We start from the raw sequence: 16,946 nt of genomic DNA, 5'->3' as shown, positions 1-16,946 counted from the left end.
GCGGTGCATTTTCATGGCGGCAAAACGGCTTTTGCGCATGCGCGCTGCGCTCTCTAATAAGCCACGCCCCTTTTCACGTCGCATTAAAATCATTCCCATTCGGCGCATGCGCACTGTACTCTTAACTGTACTCCACCCACTTTTGCGCAAGCGCATTGCACTGTTTAAACTGCTCCGCCCTTTTGTGCGCATGCGCAGTGCACAGACTGCGGAAACCACGCCCTCCACTTAGCCCCACGCGCGCCGCGAGAGGCGGAAAAAAGGAACCGGAAGTTCCCTCAGGGAGCGAACCGGAAGTGGTGAAAAACCCCCTCAGAACCCTCCGGGAAGATTCGACAATCCCCAGAACCGACTAAAAACCTTTCGAGAACCTTCGGGAACCTCCCGGGAGCTTTCGGGAAGCTCCCGGAGCCGCCGCAATGTCGGACTCGGGGCAAAGCCCCGCCCCCGGCGCGCGGCGCCGCTGCTGGAACCGAGAGAAGGAACCGGAGGGAGGCGGAGAGCGGCGGGTGGGCGGGGATTGGGGGTGGGCGGGGCTTAGGGGTGATTGACAGACTCCGCATTGGGTGGGAGCGGCTGTGGGGGCGTGGCTTGAGAGTGATTGACATCTGCAAAGGGGCGGGAAATAACTGGGGGCGTGGCTTCATGGGTGAAGTGCAGAGCCTGGGGGCGTGGCTTGGGAATGATTGACAGGTGCCACACTGGGAGGGGTGTCATTGTGGGGGCGTGGCTTAGGAATGATTGACAGCAGATCTTGGGGCGTGGCTTTGGGAATGATTGACACTATGGGTTGGGGCTAATTCTGTGGGCGTGGCTTAGAGATGATTGGCTGAGAGTTCCCATGGGGGCGTGGCTTTTCAATGACTGACAGCTGATGGTGGGGGCGTGGCTTGGGGATGATTGACAGCTTATATACAGGGTGGGGCATATGGGGGCGTGGCTAAACTGCCAATAGTGACCAATGACAGCCATGACAGTGGGCGGAGCTATAGAATAATGGGCGTGTCCCCCCGTGGGCGTGTCCCCATCGGTGGGCGTGTCCTCACTGACCCCGCCCCGCCCACAGGAGGCGGGGGAGGAGCCTGGGGGGCCCCTGCAGAAGACCCCGATCATCCTGGCCAAGCCCCCGGCGGAACGGGTGAGCCTGGGGGGCGTGGCTTCACCTTTTGAGGGCGTGGTTTCCCATTTTGGGGGCGTGGCCACCCTTAAAATGGGCGTGGCTACTCTCTCATCCTAATAGCCACGCCCCATGACGTCACTTTTTATTTTTAATTAGCAACAGGCACCTCCAGCTGTTCCAAAGGCGGGGCCAGCACAAGCCCCGCCCCCTCCCGCCCCAGCCCCGCCCATCGTGCTGATGAAAGCGCGAGAGGGGGAGGGGCGGGGAGGGGGCGTGGCCTCGCAGACGGCGGGGGAGGGGCCAACGCAAGCCCCGCCCATGGAAAGGGAGGGGCCACGCCCCACCCAGCCCGTCTATCAACTGCACAGCCGAGGGTTGGCCCCGCCCGCCGCGCTGGACCGTGAGTGGGAGGGGCTTAAAGGGGCAGGGTCAAGTAGGGGGGCTTAAAAGGATGGGTTTAGGGGGTGGGAGGGGCTAAAAGATTGGATTAAATTAAGAAAAATGGGCGGGGTTTGAGGGGTGTGGTCATGGTGGGCGTGGTTTATTTTAGTGGGCGTGGCTTGATGAGATTTGGTGGTTGAAAAAGTGGGCGGGGTTTAAAATACGGGATTGACCAATGAGGTGCTGGGTGTGGTTATGGTGGGCGGGGCTAAAATGGGGCTAAATGTGATCGGCTGGAGGGAAAAGGGGACGTGGCTTAAAAGTGGGGGCGTGGCCACTCTGAGCCCCATTTATGGGCGGAGCTAAGAAATGGATCGATGTGATTGGCTGGAGGCAAAAAGGGGTGGAGTTTTGGAATGGGGGTGTGGCTATGAGTGGGCGTGGTCACTGTGGGCAGGGCTAAGAAATGGCTCAAGGGGATTGGCTGGAGGAAAAGGGGGCGTGGCTTAAGATGAGGTCATAATATTATTGGGTGTGGTTATTTGTGGGTGGAGCTATTTGTGGGCGTGGCCACTGTGGGCGTGGCCAAATAATTTAAATATAAACTGGGAAAGTCGTTTGGTGCTGTGGGTGTGGCTACATAATTTACATAAATTAATCAGGGGCGTGGCTTTAGCACAGTGGGCATGTCCAAAAGTGGGCGTGGCCTAAATTTTAACCCCTCCCCTCCCAGCCGCCCAAGCCCAGGCCCGATTGGCCGCCCCGGAGAAGATGAAAACCAGCATCAAACTGGTGGACGAACAAATGAACTGGTGCGACAGCGCCCTCGAGGTGTGGGCGGGGCTTAATCTCAGGGGGGCGTGGCTGAGCGGGAGGGGCTTGTAGAGGCCTCCCAGTAACTCCCAGTGCTCCCAGTTCCTGCTGGAGCAGACGGACGTGCTGGTGGTGGGAGCCCTGGGGCTGCAGGGGACGGGGAAATCCACGGTGCTGTCGCTGCTGGCCGGGAACCAGCCCGAGGAGGATCCGAGGTGATGGGGGGACTGGGAGGGACTGGGAGGGACTGGGGGGGACTGGGAGAAGGTTTGGAGGGACTGGGAGTTACTGGGACAAACTGGGACAAACTGGGACAAACTGGGAGTTACTGGGAAGGAGCTGCAGTTCTCAAAGTCACCACAAGGGGGAGACAAAAGTACGTTGGGAGTTCATTGAGGGGAACTGGGATGGACTGGGATAGACTGGGAGGGGACTGGGGATACTGGGTTATACTGGGAGGGACTGGGAGCAACTGGGACAAACTGGGACAAACTGGGAGTTACTGGGAAGGAGCTGCAGTTTTTTAAGTCACCACAAGGGGGAGACAAAAGTACATTGGGAGTTCATTGAGGGGAACTGGGAGGGACTGGGACAAACTGGGAGAGGTTTGGAGGGGACCGGTTTATACTGGGAGAAACTGGGAGGGGTTTTGGGGACACTGGGATATACTGGGAGGGAGTAGGAGTTATTGGGAAGGAGCTGCAGTTCCCAAAGCCGCCACCAGGGGGAGCCATAAATACACTGGGAGTTCATTGAGGGGAACTGGGACAAACTGGTCTATACTGGTCCATACTGGTTTATACTGGTTTATACTGGTCCATACTGGTCCAGGTCGTTCGTGTTCCGGCCGCAGCCCCCGGAGCTCCGGGAAAGGGGAGGGGCCCAAACCGGGGGAATCGACCTGTTCGTCACCCAGGAGCGAGTTCTGTTCCTGGACACTCAGGTGGGTGATTAATTACTGTTAATTAGCCTTAATTAGTGTTAATTAATGGTGATTAATGGTGGTTACCCCTTGCTGTCCCTGTGGGATTCGGTGTTTGGGTTTAATTGTTGTTAATTAGCTCAAATTTCCACATTATTAATAGTTATTTGTCATTTATTAGCACTTTATTAGCACTTTATTAATCTGTAATTACTTTTAATTAACCTGAAAACAACTTAATTGCTTTTTATTAATTAGTCTGTAGCTTGCATTGATTACCTCATATTTATACCTATCACTAATTAGTGGTAATTAATGGTGAGCACCACTTAATTATCATTAATTACTTGTAATTACCATTTTTGCCACAATTGTCATAATTAATGCCTTAATTAGAGTGATCACAATTAGCACAATTAATTTCCACAGTTGGTGTAATTACCCCAATTACCATAATTATCATTATTACCCCAATTAGTGTAATTAGCTCCAATTACCATAATTACTCTGATTACCATAATTAATTGCCGTCCGTTACCATAATTAATCACCTCAATTACCATAATTAATCAACTCAGTTGCCACAATTAATTATCCTTAATCACCACAATTTCTCCATTGCCATAATTAATTATTCCCAATCACCATAATTACAATAATTACAATAATTAATCTTTATTACTCTAATTAATTATTTCCAGTTACCATAATTACCCTAATTACCATCATTAATCACCTCAGTCACCATCATTAATTATCCCCAATTACCATAATTAACCACCTAATTTCCATCATCAATTACTTCAATTTAATTAAGCTTCACTCTGACCACGCCCCCCATTACCTTCAATGGGGTGGGCGTGGCTTATTCCTGGCCACGCCCCCTCCCTATTCACTACAATGGGGTGGGCGTGGCTTATTATTGGTCACGCCCCCTCCCTATACTTTACACTGGGGTAGGCGTGGCTTATTCCTGACCACGCCCCCTCCCTATACACTTTAATGGAGTGGGCGTGGCTTATTCCTGACCCCGCCCCTTTTTTCCTTTCCCAGCCCATCCTTAGCCCCGCCCACCTGGATCATCTCATTAACAACGACCGGAAACTCCCGCCCGAGTTCGCGCTGCCCCACGCCTACGTGGAGACACAGGTTAATTAGCGCTAATTAGGGGTTAATTAGCGCTAATTAGGGGGTTAATTGGGGGGTTAATTGGGGGGTTGATTGGGGATTATTTAGGGGATAATTAGAGGGTTAGTTGGGGGTTAATTAGGGGTTAATTAGGAGTAAATTGAGGGTTGATTGGGGGTTTAATTAGGTGATAATTAAAGGTTGACTTGGGGTTATTTAGTGGTTAATTAGGGGGTTAATTTGGGGTTAATTACGGGAATTAGGGAGTTAATTAGGGATTATTTAGGGGATAATTAAGGGGTTAATTGGGGGTTAATTGGGGGAACTAGGGGTTAATTAGGAGGTTATTTAGAGGGTTAATTAGGGGTTAGTTTGGAGGTTGATTAGGGGTTAATTAGGGGTGTGTTTAGAGAGTTAATAGGGTTAATTAGGGGGTTAATTAAAGGGTATTTGGGGGGTTAATTAGGAGGTTGATTGGGGGTCAATTAGGGATTTATTAGGGGTTATTTAGGAGTTAATTAGGGCATAATTAGTCATTAATTAGGAGGTTTTTTAGGGGTTAATTGGGGGTTATTAAGGGGTTAATTGGGGGTAATTAGGGGGTTGATTAGGGAGTTAATTAGGGGTTAATTGGGGGTTATTTAGAGGTTAATTAGAGGGTTAATTTGGGGCCGTTTAGGGGTTAATTTGAGGTTAATTTGGGGTGTTTTTAGGGGTTAATTAGGGAGTTAATTTTGGGTTAATTATGGGGTTAATTAGGGGTAATTAATGGGTTAATTAGGGATTATTTAGGGGTTCATTAGGGGGTAAATTAGGGATAATTTAGAGGTTTAGTTAGGGATCAATTGGGGGGTAATTAAGGGGTTATATAGGTGTTAATTAGGGGGTTAATTAGCACTAATTAGCGTTAATTAATTACCCCCCAGTCCCTGCAAATCGCCGCCTTCCTATTCACGGTGTGTCACGTGGTGCTGCTGGTCCAGGATTGGTTCACGGACCTGGGGCTCTACAGGTGGGCGGGGCCTGAAAGTGACCCCAAAGTGACCCAAAAATGACCCAAAAATGGCCCAAAAATGACCCCAAAGTGACCCCAGAGTGACCCAAAAATGGCCCAAAAGTGACCTAAAAATGACCCAAAAATTACCTAAAAAAGACCTAAAAAATTACATTAAAATGACCTAAAAATGGTCCAAAAATGATGTAAAAGTGACCCAAAAATGACCTAAACGTGATGCAAAAAATGACCCAAAAAATTACCTTAAGATGACCCAAAAGTGACCCCAAAGTTGACCTAAAAATGTCCCAAAAAATTACCTTAAAATGACCCAAAAATGACCCAAAAAATGACCCAAAAATGACCTAAAAAAGACGGAAAAAATTACCTTAAAATGACCCAAAAATGACCCCAAAGTGACCACAGAGTGACCTAAAAATGACCCCAAAAATGACCCAAAAAATGACTGAAAAATGACCCAATAGTGACCCAAAAATGACCTAAAAATGACCTAAAAGTGACCCAAAAATGACGTAAAAGTGACCCCAAAAATGGCCTAAAAATTACCCAAAAATGACCTAAAAAAGACCCAAAAAATTACCTTAAAATGACCCAAAAATGACCCAAAAAATGATCCAAAAATGATCTAAAAATGACCAAAAAATGGCCTAAAAATGACCTAAAAGTTTCCCAAAAAATGACCCAAAAATTACCTAAAAATGACCCATAAATGACCCGAAAGTGACGTAAAAATTATCCAAAAAATGACCGAAAATTGACTTAAAAATGACCTAAAAATGACCCAAAAAATGACCTAAATATGACCCAAAAATCACCTAAAAATGACCCAAAAGTGACGTAAAAATGACCCAAAAAATGACAGAAAAATGACTTAAAAATGACCTAAAAATGACCTATAAAAGACACAAAAAATTACCTTAAAATGACCTAAAAATGACATAAAAGTGACGCAAAAATGACCCAAAAGTGACCCAAAAAATGGCCCAAAAATGACCACAAGGTGACCTGAGAGTGACCTAAAAATTACCCAAAAAATTACCTTAAAATGACCCATAAGTGACTCAAAAATGACCCAAAAATGACCCAAAAATGATGTAAAAGTGACCCAAAAAATGACATAAAAATGACCTAAAAAAGACCCAAAAAATTACCTTAAAATCACCTAAAAATGACATAAAAGTGATGCCAAAAATGACCCCAAAGTGACTCCGAAATGACCCAAAAGTGATCTAAAAATGATCTAAAAATGACCCAAAAAATTACCTTAAAATGACCCATAAATGACCCAAAAAATGACGTAAAAATGACCCCAAAATGACCCATAAATGACCTGAAACTGCCCCACAAGTGACTCCAGAACTGCCCCACAAGTGACCCAAAACCTGCCCCACAAGTGACCCCAAACTGCCCCATAAGTGACCCCAAACCTGCCCTACAAGTGACCCCAAACCCACCCAAGTGACCCCAAAATTACCCCAAAAATGCCCCATAAATGACCTGAAACTGCCCCACAACTGACCCCAAACCTGACCCCAAACCTGCCCCACAAGTGACCCCAAACCTGCCCCACAAGTGCCCCCGGTGCCCCCCAGGTTCCTGCAAACGGCCGAGATGGTGAAGCCGCCGACGCCGTCCCCGAGCCACGACTCGAGTGGGGCCGGAGCCGAGGAGCCCTCGGAGTATTATCCGCACCTGGGTGAGCCCCATAGATCCTGCCCCATAGATCCTGACCCATAGATCCTGCCCCATAGATCCTGACCCATAGATTGTGTCCTGTGGGTCCTGAGCTGTGGGTTCTGCCCCATAGATCCTGACCCATAGATAGGAGCCCTCGGAGTATTACCTGCACCTTGGTGAGCCCCAGAGATCCTGCCCCATAGATCCTGACCCATAGATCCTGCCCCATAGATCCTGACCCATAGATTGTGACCCATAGATCCTGCCCCATAGATCCTGACCCATAGACAGGAGCCCTCGGAGTATTATCCGCACCTGGGTGAGCCCCAGAGATCCTGCCCCATAGATCCTGCCCCATAGATTGTGACCTGTGGGTCCTGACCCATGGATACTGACCCATAGACAGGAGCCCTCGGAGTATTACCCGCACCTGGGTGAGCGCCGTGGGGCTGCCCCATAGATCCTGACCCATAGATCCTGCCCCATAGATCCTGACCCAGAGATCCTGACCCATAGATTGTGTCCTGTGGGTCCTGACCCATGGATACTGACCCATAGACAGGAGCCCTCGGAGTATTATCCGCACCTGGGTGAGCCCCATAGATCCTGACCCACAGATCCTGACCCATAGATTGTGACCTGTGGGTCCTGCCCCATAGATCCTGACCCATAGATTGGGTCCTGTGGGGCTGCCTCATAGATCCTGCCCCATAGATCCTGCCCCATAGATCCTGACCCAGAGATCCTGCCCCATAGATCTGCCCTATAGATCCTGAGCTATGGGTTCTGACCCATAGATTGTGACTTGTGGGTCCTGCCCCATAGATCTGCCCCATAGATCCTGACCCATAGATTGTGACCTGTGGGTCCTGACCCATAGATCCTGACCTATAGATTGTGACCTGTGGGTCTTGAGCCATAGATCCTGCCCCATAGATCTTGACCCATGGATCCTGACCCATAGAATGTGATCTGTGAGTCCTGCCCCATAGATCCTGCCCCATAGATCCTGACCCATAAATACTGACCCATGGATACTGACCCATAGATCTGGACCCATAGATCTTGACCCGTAGACAGGAGCCCTCGGAGTATTACCCGCACCTGGGTGAGCCCCATAGATCCTGCCCCATAGATCCTGCCCCATAGATCGTGACCCATAGATCCTGAGCTGTGGGTCCTGCCCTATAGATACTGCCCCATAGATCCCACCCTATAGATTGTGACCCATAGATCCTGCCCCATAGATCCTGCCCCATCCACACCCCATAACCCCCAGCCCCCCAAGTGCCCCTGACCCTTCCAGCTGCCCTCCAAGTGACCCCCAGCCCCCCAATTGTCCCCCCAGCCCCACAAGTTCCCCCCAAGTTTCCCCCAGCCCCACAAGTGACCCCCCAACCCCATTCCAACCCCCCAAATACCCCCCAAATTTCCCCCCAAACACCCCCCAGCTGCCCCCCAAGTGCCCCCCAGCCCCCCAAGTGACCCCCAAGTGCCCCCCAGCCCCCCAAGTGACCCCCTGTGCCCCCCCAGTGTTCGTGCAGACCCGGGCCCCCCCCGAGTGTTTCTCCCCACGGCGTTTGGGGCAGATGCAGCGAGTGCTGGGCCGGCTCATGGCGCACTCACGGCTCAAATATCGAGGTTTGGGGGGATTTTGGGGGGTCCTGGGGGGTCCCAGGTGGGTTTTGGGGGGATTTGGGGAGGATTTGGAGGGTCCTGGGGGGATTTGGGGAGGATTTGGGGGGGATTTGGGGGGATTTTGGGGGGTCCTGGGGGGATTTTGGGGGTCCCAGGTGGGTTTGGGGGGTCCTGGGAGTGGTTTGGGGGGTCCTGAGGGGATTTGGGGAGGATTTGGGGGCTCCTGGGCGAGGTTTGGGGGGTCCCAGGTGGGTTTTGGGTGGAATTTGGGGGGCCTTACCTGGGTTTGGGGGAGATTTGGGGGGTCCTGGATGGGTTTGGGGGGGGGGATTTTAAGGGGCTCAGATGAATTTTGGGGATCCCAGATGGGTTTGGGGGAGATTTTGGGGGGTCTTGGGAGAATTTTGGGGGTCCCAGGTGGATTTTGGGTGGATTTGGGGGATCCTGAGAAGGATTTGAAGGAGATTTGGGAATATTTGGAGGGTCCTGGATGGGTTTGGGGGGGGATTTTGGGGAATTTTGGGGGGTCCTGAGGGGGTTTGGGGGGGGGTCCCAGGTGGGTTTTGGGTGGAATTTGAGGGGTCCCAGGTGGGTTTTTTGATCTCCCGGGTACATTTTGGACCAATTTTGGGCCATTTTTCCCCATTTTCCCCCCCAGGCTCTCTCTCCATGCGGGAACTCCTCCCCACCCCCCCCGGAGCCCCCCCCGGAGCCCCCCCAGCTCCCCCCGAGCCCGAAGTGAATCTTTTCCTGCTGCCCTCCCTGGAGGAGGAGCCTGAGGAGGCCCTGCCGCGGGCAGGTACCAGTACAGACCAGTATAAACCAGTATAGACCAGTATAGACCCCTATAAACCCGTATAAACCAGTATAGACCAGTATAGACCAGTTTATCCCAGTTCCCCTCAATGAACTCCCAGTGTATTTATGGCTCCCCCTGGTGGCGGCTTTGGGAACTGCAGCTCCTTCCCAGTAACTCCCAGTTTGTCCCAGTCTCCTCCCAGTATAAACCAGTTTCCCTCCTAGTAACTCCCAATTCATTCCAGTCTCCTCCCAGTCCATCCCAGTAACTCCCAGTTTGTCCCAGTCCCTCCCAGTATAACCCAGTCCATCCCAGTTCCCTCCCAGTTCCCTCCCAGTGCTCCCAGTTTATCCCAGTTCCTCCCAGTCCATCCCAGTTCCCTCCCAGTAACTCCCAGTCCCCTCCCAGTATAAACCAGTTCCCTCCCAGTTTGTCCTAGTGACTCCCAGTCCCTCCCAGTCCATCCCAGTCCCCTCCCAGTGCTCCCAGTTTATCCCAGTATAAACCAGTCCCATCCCAGTCCATCCCAGTTTATCCCAGTCCCTCCCAGTTCCCCCCAATGAACTCCCAGTGTATTTATGGCTCCCCCTGGTGGCGACTTTGGGAACTGCAGCTCCTTCCCAGTAACTCCCAGTTTGTCCCAGTTTGTCCCAGTTTGTCCCAGTCCCTCCCAGTAACTCCCAGTTCCCCCCAAAACCCCTCCCAGTTTATCCCAGTTCATCCCAGTCCCTCCCAGTCCCTCCCAGTTCCCCCCAAATCCCCTCCAAACCCCTCCCAATCCCCCCCGAAGCCTCTCCCAGTCTATCCCAGTACAAACCAGTCTATCCCAGTACAAACCAGTCTAACCAGTGTCCCCCACAGGTGGGGGCGGGGCGCTGTTCCCCGCCCTGCCCCCGTTCAGGGGTCGGGGGGCCCTGGGGGGGCTCCTGGCCCGGCTCAGGGGGAGGGTCCTGGCGGCGGCGCGGTCACAGTTGTCCCACAGCCTCCTGACCGAGAGGAACTGGTGAGACTGGGGGGACTGGGATATACTGGGAGGGACTGGGATATACTGGGAGGGACTGGGAGGGACTGGGAGGGGATTGGGGGTAACTGGGATGGACTGGGAGGGACTGGGAAGGAACTGGGAGGGGTTTAGAGGGGACTGGGAGGAACTGGGAGGGACTGGGATAAACTGGGAGAAACTGGGAGGGGATTGGGGGGGACTGGGATGGGGTTTGGAGGGACTGGGATATACTGGGATAAACTGGGAGAGGATTGGGAGGGGATTGGGGGAGACTGGGATAAACTGGGGGGGACTGGGAGGGAACTGGGATGGGTTTAGAGGGGACTGGGAGGAACTGGGATAAACTGGGAAGGGATTGGGGGGGACTGGGAAGGGTTTTGGGGGTAACTGGGGGGGACTGGGATGGACTGGGAGGGGACTGGGAGGGAATTGGAATGGACTGGGATATACTGGGAGGGACTTGGGGTAACTGGGAGGGACTGGGAAGGGTTTTGGGGGAACTGGGATAAACTGGGAGGGGACTGGGAAGGGACTGGGAAGGGTTTTGGTGGTAACTGGGATGGACTGGGATGGACTGGAAGGGAACTGGGATGAACTGGGAGGGATTAAGGGGGGACTGGGATGGACTGGGGGGACTGGGAGGGGACTGTGATAAACTGGGGGGGAACTGGGAGGGGTTTAGAGGGGACTGGGAGGGACTGGGATGGACTGGGATATACTGGGAGGAACTGGGAGGGGGTTTGGGGGGGACTGGGATAAACTGGGAGGGACTGGGATATACTGGGAGGGAACTGGGAGGGACTGGGATATACTGGGAGGGACTGGGAGAAGGTTTGGGGGAACTGGGAGGAACTGGGATAGGAATGGGATGGACTGGGGGGAACTGGGGGAACTGGGGGGACTGGGATGGACTGGGAGGAGATTGGGAGGAGATTGGGAGGGACTGGGATATACTGGGATGGACTGGGAGGGATTGGGAGGGAACTGGGAGGGGTTTAGAGGGGACTGGGAAGGGACTGGGGGGAATGGGATGGACTGGGAGGAACTGGGAAGGGACTGGGATAAACTGGGAGGAACTGGGAAGGGACTGGGATAAACTGGGAGGGACTGGGATGGGACTGAGAGGGGATTGGGATAAACTGGGTGGGGACTGGTTTATACTGGGAGGGGATTGGGAGGGACTGGGAAGGGTTTTGGGGGTAACTGGGATGGACTGGAAGGGAACTGGGATGAACTGGGAGGGGTTTAGAGGGGACTGGCAGGGACTGGGGGGTACTGGGAGAGACTGGGATGGGACTGGGAGGGGATTGGGATAAACTGGGATAAACTGGGAATGGATTGGGAGGGGAGTGGGATAAACTGGGAGGGACTGGGACAAACTGGGAGAGCCTTATCTTACCTCTACTGGTCCGTACTGGTCCATACTGGTCCATACTGGTCCATACTGGTCCATACTGGTCTCCAGGTTCCATTACGCCGCCCGGATCTGGGACGGGGTGAAGAAATCCTCGGCCTTGGCCGAGTACGGGCGGTTACTGGGCTGAACTGGGAGCACTGGGAGCCTCAATAAACCCCCTAAAATCAATTAATTTTGTCTTAATTATTAATTAATAATAATTAATTAATTATTAAGGGTGGAATTGTCTCTTATTAATTGATTTGGCCCCTCAAAAATTGGATTTTTCCCTCAGAAATTTGATTTTTCATCGTCCCTTTCCCCCCAAAAAACCCCAAAATCGCCTCATTTTGGTGTTAATTAATGATTAATATTAATTAATTAATTATTAAGGGTGGAATTGTCTCTTATTAATTAATTTGGTCCCTCAAAAATTGAATTTTCCCCTCAGAAATTTGATTTTTCATCGTCTCTTTACCCCCTAAAAACCCCAAATTGCCTCATTTTAATATTAATTAATGAGAAATGTTAATTAATTACCCCTCGAGGCTTAATTAGGTCTAATTACCCCTCACAAATTTAATTATTCCCTCCAAAAATTATTTAATTCCCTCAAAAATTTAATTAATTCCCTCAGAAATTTAATTTTCTTTTGCCCATTCCCCCCCTAGAAACCCCTCAAATCACCTTTTTTTGGTCTTAATTAGCAACAAACTGTTAATTAATCACCTCTCGAGTCTTAATTACGTCTAATTACCCCTAAAAATTAATTATTCCCTCAAAAAACCAATTAATTCCCTCAAAAATTTAATTAATTCCCCCTCCCACCTTTTCCCCCCTCACGGTTTCGCGCGCTTCGAAAAAAAGGCGGGAAACCCCCTCATGACCAAAAAGGGCGGGAAAACCTCCCGATGTCGCATTGCGCATGCGCACAACCCCGCATAGATAAAACCATAGAGTTGAATGGGAGGCTTGGGCAGAGCGTCGTTTGGCGCATGCGCAGAAGCGTCGGAGGACCGGAACCATAGAGTTGAAAGGGGCGTGGCCAGAGCGGTTCCCGCCGGGGTCTCTGAGGCAACTTCCGGTTGGCGCCAGTCGAGGAGGAGGCGGCGGCGATGCCGGAGGTTCCTTTAACCCGCGTTATCTCCGTCAGCAGCGCTGACCCGGTAAATCCTCCCCACCCCACAATTAAAATATTTTATTTTTATAAAATAAAATATTGTGGGATTTGTCAGTTTTGAGTTTCCTTTTCTCTCTCTCTCTCTCAGCGTCACCCGGCGGAGAATTTGTTGAGGCCGGAGGATGGAGGGAGATGGAGGGGAGCGAGCGCGGGGGAGAAACAGCTCAGCGTGGTGCTGGAGGTGGGACTGGGATACACTGGGAGGGACTGGGAGGGACTGGGATAAACTGGGAGGGACTGGGAGGGGATTGGGAGGGACTGGGAGAGATTTGGGGGGGATTTGGGGGTAACTGGGAGAGACTGGGATATACTGGGAGGGACTTTGGGGGAACTGGGATGGACTGGGGGTAACTGGGAGGGGATTGGGGGGACTGGAAGAGACTGGGAGGGGATTGGGAGGGAACTGGGACAGACTGGGAGGGACTGGGGGGGAACTGGGATAAACTGGGATGGGTTTAGAGTGGATTGGGAGGGACTGGGATATATTGGGAGGGTCTTTGGGGGTAACTGGGAGGGACTGGGAGGGAATTGGGGGCAACTGGGATATACTGGGATGGGTTTAGAGGGGACTGGGAGGGAACTGGGGGTTACTGGGAGGGACTGGGAGGGATTTGGGGGCAACTGGGAGAGGTTTCGGGGTAACTGGGAGGGACTGGGAGAGACTGGAGGGGACTGGGAAGGGTTTAAGGGGTAACTGGGATATAATGGGAGGGACTGGGAGGGACTGGGATAAACTGGGAAGGGACTGGTTTATACTGGGAGGGAACTGGGAGAGGGTTTGGAGGGGACTGGGAGGGGATTGGGGGGACTGGAACAGACTGGGAGGGACTGGGATAAACTGGGAGGAGTTTGGGGGTAACTGGGAGGAACTGGGATGGGTTTAGAGGGACTGGGATAAACTGGGAGGGAACTGGGATGGACTGGGAGGGTCTTTGGGGGTGACTGGGATGGGTTTAGAGGGGATTGGGAGGGACTGGGATATACTGGGAGGGTCTTTGGAGGGACTGGGAAGGATTTGGAGGTAACTGGGATAAACTGGGATGAACTGGGAGGGATCTGGGGAGGACTGGGAGGGAATTGGGAGGGACTGGGATAAACTGGGATATACTGGGAAGGGCTTTGGGGGGGACTGGGGGGCAACTGGGAAAGACTGGGAGGCAACTGGGGGGAGCTGGGAGAGGTTTGGGTGTAACTGGGATGAACTGGGAGCAACTAGGAGGGAACTGGGAGGGACTGGGAGAGACTGGGATATACTGGGATATACTGGGAGGGTCTTTGGGGGAACTGGGATGAACTGGGAGGGATTTGGAGGGAACTGGGATAAACTGGGATAAACTGGGATAAACTGGGAGGGATTTGTGGGTAACTGGGAGGGACTGGGAGGGGTTTGGGGGGAATTTGGGAGGAAAATTTGGAGGAATTTTGGAGGAGAATTTGGAGGAATTTTGAGAGGAAAATTTGGGGGATTTTTGGGAAGAATTTGGGACATTTTTGGGGAGAATTTGGGGGAATTTTGGAGTCAAATTTGGGAGGATTTGGGAGAAAATTTTGGGGCGTTTTTGATGGAATTTGGGGGAATTTGGGAGAAAACTGGGGGAATTTTGGAGTCAAATTTGGGGCCATTTTGGGACCAGAATTTTCTTTAATTTACGACAATTTTCAGGGACTTAAAAAGTGAATTTTGGGCAATTTCAGAACCAAATTTTTGCAACATTTTTCTGTCAAATTTTTACCAAATTTCCACAAAACTTTCCAAGAACTCCCACCACCCCTCAGACACCAAAATTAAAGATTTTTTACCTTCTTTTAACCCCAAAAAATTGAATTTTTTTCCCTCAGCTGGGCTCCTCTGTCCCCATCCACTCCCTCCACGTCGGCAACGACGGCGCCGCCTTCGTCGAGATCCTGGTGGGTTCTTCTTCCACCAGCGACTTCCAGGTGCTTTTTAATTAATTTAATTAATTAATTTAATTGATTAATTTTAAATTAATTCAAATTGAACCCTTTATAACCTCCAAAAATTAAAATTAACACTTTAAAACCAAAAAAAAAAAAAAAATCCAAAAAAATCGCAAAAAAAATCCCCAAAAACCCCCCAAAAATCCCTAAAAAATCCCCCAAAAAATCCCAAAAAATACCCCAAAAAATCCCAAAAAAAATCCCCCAAAAATCCCCAAAAACTCCCCAAAAAAATCCCCAAAAATCCCCAAAAAAATCCCCAAAAATCCCCAAAAAGTCCAAAAAAATCCCCCAAAATTCCCAAAAAATCCCCAAAAATCCCAAAAAAATCCCAAAAAATTCCCCAAAAAATCCCCAAAATTCTCCAAAAATTCCCCCAAAAAATCCCCAAAAAATCCCCAAAAATCCCCAAAAAGTCCAAAAAAATCCCCCAAAATTCCCAAAAAATACCCCAAAAAATCCCAAAAAAAATCCTCCAAAAATCCCCAAAAATCCCCAAAAAATCCCCCAAAAAATCCCAAAAAAATCCCCCAAAAAATCCCCAAAAAATCTCATTTTTTCCCCTTTTTTCCAGGTTCTCCTGCCCAGCTCTGCCCTGATGTCGCCCGGGGAAAGCAAAGCCGGGTCAGAATTTCGTCGTGTCAGGATTTTTGGACCAGAAAATTTGGTCAAAAATTCAGCTCAGGCCACTTGGGACAGGCTGAAAGTGGTTTTGAGTCAACCTTATTGTCAGGTAAAAAGGGTTAATTTGAATTTTTTTGGGGGGTTTAAAAGGTTAATTTTAATTTTTTTTTAATTTTTTAAATGTAATTTTGGTGTTTAAAGGGTTAATTTTGATTTTTTGGGGGGTTTAAAGGGTTAATTTTGATTTTTTGGGGTTTTAAAGGGTTAATTTTAATTATTTTGGATTTTTTTAAATGTAATTTTGAGGTTTAAAGGGTTAAATTTGATTTTTTGGGGTTTAAAAGTTTAATTTTAATTTTTTTTTTAATTTTTTAAAATGGGATTTTGGGGTTTAAAGGGTTAATTTTGATTTTTTGGGGGGTTTTTAAAGGGTTAATTTTGATTATTTTGGGGATTTTTTTTTAGTGGAATTTTGGGGTTTAAATGGTTAATTTTAATTATTTTTGGGGGTTTTTTTGATGTAATTTTGGGGTTTAATTTTAATATTTTGGAATTTTTTTTAATGTGTTTTTGGGGTTTAAAGGGTTAATTTTATTGATTTTTTTTAAATGTAATTTTGGGGATTAAAAGGTTAATTTTAATTAATTTATGGGTAGTTTTTTAATTTAATTTTATTTAATTCAGAGTCGCCCGTTTGGGTTGAGTTTCCTGAGGGTGTTTTCGGCCCCTGAGGAGGAAAAAGAGGAGAAAAAGGAGGAGGTGAAGGTGAGTGACCACTGAGTGACCCCTGATTGACCCCTGAGTGACCCCTGAGTGACCCCTGAGTGACCAATGAGTGACCCCTGAGTGACCAATGAGTGACCCCTGAGTGACCCCTGAGTGACCAATGAGTGACCCCTGAGTGACCCCTGAGTGACCAATGAGTGACCCCTGATTGACCCCTGAGTGACCCCTGAGTGACCCCTGAGTGACCAATGAGTGACCACTGAGTGACCCCTGATTGACCCCTGAGTGACCCCTGAGTGACCCCTGAGTGACCAATGAGTGACCCCTGAGTGACCACTGAGTGACCCCTGAGTGACCACAGAGTGACCCCTGAGTGACCCCTGAGTGACCCCTGAGTGACCACAGAGTGACCCCTGAGTGACCCCTGAGTGACCCCTGAGTGACCCCCTGAGTGACCCCTGAGTGACCCCTGAGTGACCCCCTGAGTGACCCCTGAGTGACCCCCTGTGTGACCCCTGAGTGACCCCTGAGTGACCCCTGAGTGACCCCCTGAGTGACCCCCGAG

General features: G+C 50.1%; 2 protein-coding genes across 3 annotated transcripts; both read left to right on the top strand.

Moving 5' to 3' along the window:
• The first annotated feature begins 74 nt into the window (after positions 1 to 74).
• SMG9 (SMG9 nonsense mediated mRNA decay factor) lies at positions 75 to 12,254 on the top strand. Its single transcript, XM_083880640.1, has 13 exons — positions 75 to 509; positions 1,067 to 1,138; positions 1,277 to 1,520; positions 2,235 to 2,332; positions 2,417 to 2,529; positions 3,146 to 3,257; positions 4,290 to 4,385; positions 5,291 to 5,376; positions 6,972 to 7,075; positions 8,590 to 8,697; positions 9,353 to 9,493; positions 10,355 to 10,496; positions 11,962 to 12,254. Exons 1-13 carry the CDS (start codon positions 420 to 422, stop codon positions 12,038 to 12,040), a joined length of 1,485 nt encoding a protein of 494 aa, XP_083736766.1. The 5' UTR covers positions 75 to 419; the 3' UTR covers positions 12,041 to 12,254.
• Positions 12,255 to 12,974: 720 nt separating this feature from the next.
• Positions 12,975 to 16,849, top strand: LOC310920593 (DNA repair protein XRCC1-like). Of its 2 annotated transcripts, XM_083880649.1 has the most exons (6): positions 12,975 to 13,058; positions 13,161 to 13,253; positions 14,912 to 15,010; positions 15,606 to 15,764; positions 16,340 to 16,457; positions 16,822 to 16,849. In XM_083880649.1, the coding sequence occupies exons 1-5, from the start codon at positions 13,008 to 13,010 to the stop codon at positions 16,433 to 16,435; spliced, it is 498 nt and encodes a 165-aa protein (XP_083736775.1). In that variant the 5' UTR covers positions 12,975 to 13,007; the 3' UTR covers positions 16,436 to 16,457; positions 16,822 to 16,849. The 2 variants fall into 2 exon arrangements, with proteins under 2 accessions (XP_083736775.1, XP_083736774.1); XM_083880648.1 differs by lacking the exon at positions 16,822 to 16,849 and having other exon boundaries at positions 16,340 to 16,525.
• The last annotated feature ends 97 nt before the right edge of the window (positions 16,850 to 16,946 follow it).

Source organism: Zosterops lateralis (genome assembly GCF_965231275.1).
Source record: "Zosterops lateralis genome assembly, chromosome: 31".
NCBI classification, from domain to species: Eukaryota; Metazoa; Chordata; class Aves; order Passeriformes; family Zosteropidae; genus Zosterops; species Zosterops lateralis.
Note: the sequence above shows the minus strand (reverse complement) of the source record. Positions and strands in the feature narration are given on the sequence as shown.

What these genes read in the sequence shown, in the direction of transcription:
- SMG9 (XM_083880640.1), top strand. Translation starts at nt 420, where the DNA reads ATGTCGGACTCGGGGCAAAGCCCCGCCCCCGGCGCGCGGCGCCGCTGC. An exon ending in AGGGAGGCGGAGAGCGGCGG is followed by an intron (nt 510 to 1,066) that starts GTGGGCGGGGAT and finishes CCCCGCCCACAG; the next exon opens with GAGGCGGGGGAGGAGCCTGG. An exon ending in GGAGTATTATCCGCACCTGG is followed by an intron (nt 7,076 to 8,589) that starts GTGAGCCCCATA and finishes GTGCCCCCCCAG; the next exon opens with TGTTCGTGCAGACCCGGGCC.
- LOC310920593 (XM_083880649.1), top strand. Translation starts at nt 13,008, where the DNA reads ATGCCGGAGGTTCCTTTAACCCGCGTTATCTCCGTCAGCAGCGCTGAC. An exon ending in CTTCCACCAGCGACTTCCAG is followed by an intron (nt 15,011 to 15,605) that starts GTGCTTTTTAAT and finishes CCTTTTTTCCAG; the next exon opens with GTTCTCCTGCCCAGCTCTGC. An exon ending in TGAGTCAACCTTATTGTCAG is followed by an intron (nt 15,765 to 16,339) that starts GTAAAAAGGGTT and finishes TATTTAATTCAG; the next exon opens with AGTCGCCCGTTTGGGTTGAG.